Genomic DNA, 8,889 nt, shown 5'->3' with positions numbered 1-8,889 from the left:
AAAGTCAGAATTTTGAAATATAAACTCAAATTTACCTTTTTTATTCTTTTATACCATGGCTTCCATTGACTGCTATTTGAAAACTGTCATTTTCTGCCACCAGACTCCACCCACAAAAAACGTCCCATGCTGTATTTTCTCATGCATGCATGTTTGTTATTCACTCTTAAATTGGCAGTAAGTTTAAGCAGACTGCGCTGCGCAGATATGTAAAGTTTGGTACAGCTAGTGTGTATGCAGTGAGTGGAAGCAGAGCTCTGTACACACACTGTCCTGCTGTCACATGACGATGCAACCCAGGAAATACGGCTCTTATTAAAAAACATTCTTAAAGTACCGTTACTAGTAAAATGCAGAATCGTACCGTATTTAAAAGCAGGGTATCGCAATACCTTTTTAGTACCGGTATATCATGCAACACATACTATGCTGTAGTACCTTTCAGACACTTTTTAACAACTTCCTTTTTCAAGATGAGTTTTAAGCTTTCAGATATCGTAAGGGTATATAACCCTTACGATATCTGCCTCTCTAACTGGACTGAAGTTGTGAACAAATTTTGTGTGCTGAAGGTCTGTTTGATTGCTGGCTGCTTGTACACATGACAGTATTCTGCAGTAGTTTGGTGTTTTGTGTGTTGAAGGTGGCGACGCTGGCTGAAGGGAAGGAGTGGACGATCGAGAGCTCGTCTGCCAGGAACTGGACTCCTCCACAGGCCAAGAGTGGCCTGAGCGCCGCCCACCGGTACCAGCCGTCCCTTCACTGCATCTGAAAGAGCATATGATGAATGATGATGCTGTTGCTGACACGTGTGATGCTGTCGTTGTAGGTCCAGTGCCGCTGCGGGACAGAATCAGACTCACTCCTCTGATAAGGCGTTTGAGGACTGGCTGTCTGATGATGTCAACTCCTATCAGAAGTGAGTTTGTGTGTTTCACTCATCCATCATTACATTCAGATGTTTGAAGACAGAAGGCCTCCACTGACCAAGCAGAGTGTAGAGACAAAGAGACGTACTAAACGCTGAGACGACTTCAATCATTGACATATTGATTAGCAAAAAAATAAAAATAAATAAAAAACATAAAAATAAAAATTTTTTTGTTAAAAATTCAGCGGAGTGTTTTTACCCATTTTTTGGCCTAATTAATTTTTTCTGTGTTATTTTTATATAATAAATAAATGTTTTGTAGTTTTCGGGAAGTTGTGGAAGTGCACTGCAACACTTATTTTTACCAAATGTTTTTATGTTTAAGTTTGTGTGTGTGTATATACACTATATTGCCAAACATATTGGGACACCCCTTCTAATGAACAGGTTTGACTACTCTAGTAATTTTCATGAGTACAAATCTTAATGTTGAAACATATAATACTATTTTAGGGAATTGTGTGCTTCTAATTTTATAGCAACAGTTTGGACAGGACCCTTTTCTATTCTAACACGGCAATGCTTCTGTGTATAAGGCAAGGTTAAAAAAGAACTGATTGATTGAGTCAGTGTGGAAGAACTTGACTGGTCTGAACTAGGGCTGGACGGTATGGCCAAAATTGATATCACGATATATTTCTTAATTTCGGTCGATACGATATAATTCCGATATCGATATGAACACTATTTATCTGAAATAGTAATCTTTTGTAACCTTATAAATGCCTTTATCATCACTTTTGATACATTTTAAGCATCCTTGCTAAATAAAAGTATTAATTTCTATAATTTCTTTCCAAAAAAAGAAAAGAAAAAGGAAATCATACTGACTCCAAGCTTTTGAATGGAATCGTGTATAATGTTACAAAAACTTTTTATTTCAGATAAATGCTGATCTTTGGATCTTTCTATTCATCAAAGAATCCTGAATTTTTTTTTTACTAAACTGTTTTAAATATAATATTTAAAATAATCAGCAAATCGTCATATTAGAATGATTTCTGGATCATGTGACACTGAAGACTGGAGTAATGATTCAATGAAAAATTCAGCTTTGATCACAGAAATAAATTATATTTTAAAATATATTTAAAGTTATTAAAAGTTATTTTAAGTAGTAAAAATATTTCAAAATTTTACTGTTTTTGCTGTACTTTGGATCAAAAAAATGCAGCCTTGGGGAGCAGAAGAGAATTCTTAAAAAAAAAAAAACAAACATAAAAAATCTTACTGTTCAAAACCTTTTGACTGGTAGTGTAGGCTGATTATTCTTATAGAGTGAAACAAATGTGCTTCAGCCAGAAAAAAGGGTATGAAAAGTGCTCCGAGTCGCTGCAGAAAACAAAAAAATTGAACAACAACAAAAACTGGAAATGTTGCTGGAGACGGGCTTATTTAAAATGAAAACTCATTCTCTGCCAGCAGGAGGTGCTTTTAGAGTGATAAAACTAGCGGTTTCTCCAGTAATGGCTGTAATCAAAGCAGCTCCGCTCATGAACGCTTCTTTATCAGATATAATGAAAACACCATCGAACCTTTCTGAAGACAGTCCTTTCCCTTCAGAGATACATTCATATAAAACACCCGCGAAGTGCAGTGCTCATGTTTATTCAACGAAGTCAAACGCCACAAATAAATCAATGTATGGGAAACACCGGTAATGTATATAGAAATATCGGAAATGTGTTTAAAAATCATATCACTGTTATTGAAAAAAAATGACCGTATTGCCCCGAATATAAGACGACCCTGATTATATCGCGATACATATTGATATTGAATTATTGTCCAGCCCTACGAATTTCTGTAGTGATAGCAGCTGCTGCTGTTTGTGTCCTTAATGGTAACCAATTAGATTAAGATTTTATCTTTTCTTTTCTTTTCTTTTCTTTTCTTTCTTTCTTTAAACCAAAGTTCACAGTCCCAATTGATCTTTATTTGATTATAAATACAGTTTGAGCTCAGAAGAGGATTTTTTAAAAATGCTTTTAAAATGAAATACTTTTCTCTATGGGTTTTAAAGGTGCTGTATGTACTTTTTTTTTGACTACTAAAGCATAAAAATACCATAATAGGCTTATGTTTCAATATTTAGGAAACATTCTTAGTTCACATACTTGTTTCTCTGAAAAAACAATGCTACAGTTTTTCTACTATGAAATGTGCTTTCCGTGTCGGAATGTCTGTTTTGGTTTTGGTCTGTGTGATCCCGCCCACTGCCAATTTACCCAATTTGACATGCCAGGTTGTCATTTGGCGTAAAACACCGCGTATTGCAGCCATATGAAGCCAAACAAACTAGGTCAGAGAGTGCAGATTATACCTCACCTAAATAGCCTCGGCATCTATCTAAAAAGCTCAACTAGTGTGATTTGTGAATGCCTTTTAGATGTCCTGTGATGGGGTCTGCGCTGCGGGGGTGTCCAGTACACCACTGCTTCTTACCTTAAAGTGTAAGGCTTGTCACCTTTCATTGTCAATTGACCCTTTGCAAAGACCTGTCCCCCTTAGTTATTGTTGCTACGTCCGACAAGCCATGGCGCTCTCTCACACCACACATCATGTTCTCACACAATGAAAAATACATCGCGGTGCAAGAGGTAGAAGAGGTCCCCCTCGGTAGAAATTGCATGGTTTGCGTGGTGCCTAAACACACTACTGGGTGAATTGTGCTCGTTCCTGTGGCATGTCCTTAATCTGGCAACCCATGTGAGCGTCGAGTCTAAGGAGGAGGGGGTGTTCGACTTCATGCAGTGGTGCGTAGACCGATCGGCGAGAGTTGCCGCTTGCAGTCGGGGGCGGAATTGAAAGCAGAGACATTAAGTCGGACACTTTCTTCTCCCCACACCGGGTGCCGCTTCTGTCAGCTAAGAACAGGAAACAGAGGCTACAATTCGCACAGGCTCACCAAAATTGGACAATAGAAGATTGGAAAAGCATTGCCTGGTCTGATGAGTCTCGATTTCTGCTGCGACATTCAGATGGTAGGGTCAGAATTTGGCGTAAAGAACATGAAAGCATGGATCCATCCTGCCTTGTCTCAACGGTTCAGGCTGGTGGTGGTGGTGTAATGGTGTGGGGGATATTTTCTTGGCACACTTTGGGCCCCTTCGTACCAATTGAGCATCGTTTAAACGCCACAGCCTACCTGAGTATTGTTGCTGACCGTGTCCATCCCTTTATGACGACCGTGTACCCATCTTCTGATGGCTACTTCCAGCAGGATAATGCACCATGTCACAAAGCTCAAATCCTCTCAGACTGGTTTCTTGAACATGGCAATGAGTTCACTTTACTCAAATGGCCTCCACAGTCACCAGATCTCAATCCAATAGAGCACCTTTGGGATGTGGTGGAACGGGAGATTCGCATCATGGATGTGAAGCCGACAAATCTGCAGCAACTGCGTGATGCTATCATGTCAACATGGACCAAAATCTCTGCGGAATGTTTCCAACACCTTGTTGAATCTATGCCAAGAAGAATTAAGGCAGTTTTGAAGGCAAAAGGGGGTCCAACCCGGTACTAGCAAGGTGTACCTAATAAAGTGGCCAGTGAGTGTATATATTGTATTTTTATTTGTTTTGTTAATAAAAGCTCTATGAGTTTGACGTTGTTGTTGCTTGAATTGAATCAACGCCGAATTGCCGCTAATTTGTAAGTGAAAGTAAAATGCGCACGGCGCTTTTTTAAGCTATTTAAAAGCCAAGAAATCCGAGTAAAAGAGGGAAAACTCAAATTAACAATTGCTTAATGCCGAATTCCGGCAATTCAATTCCCGCTAATTTGAAAGTGAAAGTAAAATACACACAACACTTTTACAAGACATTTGAAAGCGAAGAAAAAAGGGAAACTCAAACGAACGAACACCACCCACCCCAACGGTGATACCGGTATTACTGGTGTTGTCACACGTCGATTAACCGGTGGGAAAATTTCCTCACCGTCACAACCCTACTAGCTGTCATTATTACATACTACACCAGGGATCTTCAACCCTGCTCCTGGAGTGCTACCGTCCTGCAGTTCAGTTCCAGCCCTGCTCCAACACACCTGTCTGTAATTATCAAGTTGCCCTGAACACCTTGATTTGCTGGTTCAAGGGCCGTTTCTCAAACGGAAGGCTGCATCCTCCAGAGGTCGCATTTGCAGGCTGCATATGTCATCAAGCCTGGTTTATTTCAGTTAACTGAACATTACATTTGTGAGTCATAAGCACATTAGAACAATTTACGCTTAACTAAGAATAATGGTCAAATTTATAACTGTTAATATTCTAAAATAAGATAATCTTTATGACGTCTGCAGCCTACAAATGCGCCCTCCGGAGGATGCAGCCTTCTGTTTGAGAAACGGCCAAGGTGTGTTTGATTGGAGTTGGAGCTGAAATATGCAGAACAGGGTTGGAGATCCCTACACCTTTAAAGAAAAATGGATACTTACATTTTACAAATCCCAGAGAGAGTACTTTGAAATAATGCAGATTAAAAAAAAAATTAAGTTAATTTTCAAAACACTGTGCTTAAAATGTTATACATGCTAAGGTATTATATTATTTTAGTGCATATTCATGCCACGTCATAACACATGGCTATGGAAAAAAAGTCATTTATTTTGTTTATTTAATGGTTTTATTCACATTTATAATATAATATAAATTTTATTGTAATTTCACATTTTTATTCAAATTGTTGAGAACAAAGATGTTCAAATATTTGACTTGTGTTAAAAATATGCTACATTTTTATAGTTTTTAGATAGCCCTTTGAGAATCTTATTCAGCCATTGACCCCAAATCATTCTACAGTTGTCTTTTTATTTTTATTTCAGGTAGAATTCTCATATCCTCCCATTATTCCTGGGGCGGGTCATGACAGTAACACACTCCCAGAAGAATGGAAGTATCTGCCTTTCCTGGCACTGCCAGATGGAGCACACAATCATCAGGAAGGTAAAGTCTCAATTTACCCTACACTTCACTAAAAAATTAAAAGGGTTTATGAAATTCTATCTAAATACTTTTTATTTTATTATTTTTTTATTGTGATTGGTTTCTGATTGGTCATTGCATTCATGAAATCAGCAGATATGTCTGTGATTGGCTATGTTGCTCAATGCTGCAAAAACACATTGTAAATAGAAACCAGCCCCACCCTGCAAGTTGAGGGGATTGGGTACATGTTTGTGATGGTAGGAAACAGGGGCGGTTTGAAACCATGTTTTTGAGACTGTCTTTGATACACTGCAGTTTTAAGGACAAAATGCTCAGCAATGGTGTCCACTGATGAAGATGCACATAAGTTGTCTTTAAGCATTTTAAAAACACCAGACAAAACAAAGTAAGCAACATTAAAAACTTGATTTTTCACCACAGGGGGGCTTTAAATGGACTAAATAAGTTTCTTAAGTGTTAATTAGTGTTTTGGGTAGGTACTATTGGGGTGTTTAGGGTGTGTGGTCTGAGAGTGTATGTAGAGTCAAAGTGGCCTCTAACTAGGGCTGCACGATAAATCGCATGCGATATTTAACGCGCATCTTGTCAGTAAAGCCGGTTCTTTAATCAGCGGTAAATCTCCATCACCTGCGGGCTTTCACATGGAGCAGCATTAACTACACAGAGCCGTTGTTCACCGACAAGCTGCGCAAAACATGCGCAAAATATGATCGTGGTTTTGCGCAGCTTGTCGGTGAACAACGGCTCTGTGTAGTTAATGCTGCTCCATGTGAAAGCCCGCAGGTGATGGAGATTTACCGCTGATTAAAGAACCGGCTTTACTGACAAGATGCGCGTTAAATATCGCATGCGATTTATCGTGCAGCCCTACCTCTAACACTGTCCGTTTTCTTAAAGATAAATTACTGAATTTTTAAAATTGTATGCCAAGAGTGGCTGCAAAAGACTGAAAGGGGCACATCAATTTCTGGCTGATTGCATGTTTTCACAACTTTGGAGACAGAGGGTACTCAATGCCAGCAGGAAGCTGTCGGTGAATTGTCAGTTTACCAGGATTTTTCTCAGTTTCTCTGTTATGCAAAGGTATAAAGAAATTGATCCAACCAAACAGCTGTTGCAACAGATGAGAAACCTACTATGCAGTATTGTTTCCTGTCAAGCTGTGTGTTAGTATTGGAAGCTTCAATTTAGCTGCAATTTCGAAATATCTAAACAAGAAAGGCAAGACTCCAGGGACCCAAGGTCCCTGTCATTATAACCAGTTATTTATTCTTCTCTGTTGAATGATGGGATTGCTCTGATAACCTCTGTACAGTATACATTCTGGTTGGGCTGTTTTCAAGAGGTGTGTGTGTGTTTGTTTGTTTGTTTGTTTGTTTGTTTGTTCCTTAGAACCTCTCAGAGTTCTACATTAACTGTTGAATTCACATTAAAGTTTATATTTGAATAATAATTATTTTCTTTTTGACAATGATTACTATCTTCAAGTTCAAGGAAACCTCTTTATGGGTAAATTTGAATGAGTGGAAACATAACGTCTCTTGTCCAAAAACCTGCTTTTTTCACTGTAATGTGATGATTGAAAAGTATTATGTCCTCTATAATGTATTGGTTGAAAAACAGACTTAAGTTCTTCAGCTTTCAAACTGCATATAGTTTATGTAGATAAATAGGGGCTATATTTTTTACTACTCTGCACACCTCTTTGACATGCTCTGGGGAGGCGCAGCCCACGCTTTGAAAACCCCTGGAATAAACAATACACAATACATATCAATCACTACAGACAATCATGGAATCGGGGTCAGATGTAGTGTATAGTTCAGAGTGAAAATGTACATGTGCACAATCCAGACAAAATAAGCAGTAGAGTAATACAATCAGAGTAGTCCCTCATGGAATGGATACACCAAGCAACCTGCATCAAACCATCGTAAATACCACAGAGCCCAAATGAATGCACATTCCAGGACCTCAATCAAAAATTGGGAACACTCAACGATGACACCATGCCACAGAATCCTCCTGTCAAAGACGTAGCCCCTCCGTCTGCAGCAACCATGCTGCAAATACCATCAAGTAGGCAGATCGGTGGAGTCAGATGAGACATGGATGAGACACCTCAGCAAGTGGTGGAGCAGAGCGTACCACCTCCACACACCAGAGGGAATTACAAAACGCAATTGGAAAAAAATCTGTTAGGCTGAAGTCGATTTTATGAGTGTACAATATGGGGACAAACATGCATTTTTAACAACATTAAAAACATGCATTATTTAACATACAAAACTACCAGATATTGCTATAAGTTTGATGGCAACATATAATCATTGCTGTTAATAGTGTTCACCGTCTGTTTGATTACATGACATTAACTAACTGCTTGATTTTTACCATACATTTCTGCCATATGGACATCAACTTGAGGTAATCACACTGATAAGTGTAGCAAATTAGCTCAAAAGGGAAATGTATATAAATAATTACAATTAATTATGATTAATTACAATTATTTATCAGCTGCCAGTAGTAACTGTAGCAGAATTAAATTGCCATCAACCAATCTGTTCGTCCAGCGAACATTCAGTGTAAGTTCATGTCAACTCTAGGAAAGAAATATTTCCGTGGCCACAAAAATACTTTCTTACAGTATTAATGCATTAGAGCATGTAGTAAGGATCAAAATCGTAAAGGGACAATTAATTTGCAAGGCAGAATCAGAAACTGTAATTTGTGCACAAGAGTTTTATTAACTAAACACTAACACAAACTAGTCTAACAAACAAACAATCACTCATACAGGGGAAAGGGCAAATGAGACTTGATGGATGAAACCATCAGGAAAACCAGAGAATGAAGCTATGAAAAGAGTCAGTTAACCACCTGAGTAAAACCATCAGCGCCGTTTTAGAACGGGGTCTACAGCTTATACTAAACCTCTGTTTCGTTTAGTTAAATGTACGATACTTGCATTGCCTTGGCCTGGAACGAGCGTACGGATGCA

General features: G+C 38.5%; 1 protein-coding gene across 3 annotated transcripts in view; it reads left to right on the top strand.

Annotated features, from left to right (window-relative positions):
- avl9 (AVL9 homolog (S. cerevisiase)) overlaps positions 1-8,889 on the top strand; it is a 47,176-nt gene that overhangs the window by 11,312 nt on the left and 26,975 nt on the right. For all 3 annotated transcript variants that reach the window (XM_016512471.1, XM_016512469.1, XM_016512470.1), the window contains exon 3: positions 5,762-5,882. In XM_016512471.1, the coding sequence (XP_016367957.1) occupies positions 5,762-5,882 (121 nt within the window). The remainder of the gene's footprint in view (positions 1-5,761; positions 5,883-8,889) is intronic.

Source organism: Sinocyclocheilus rhinocerous, unplaced genomic scaffold, assembly GCF_001515625.1.
Source record: "Sinocyclocheilus rhinocerous isolate Xijiao unplaced genomic scaffold, SAMN03320098_v1.1 scaffold716, whole genome shotgun sequence".
Lineage (NCBI taxonomy): Eukaryota > Metazoa > Chordata > Actinopteri > Cypriniformes > Cyprinidae > Sinocyclocheilus > Sinocyclocheilus rhinocerous.
The sequence above is the reverse complement of the archived record's forward strand: the minus strand, read 5'-3'. Positions and strand labels throughout refer to the sequence as shown.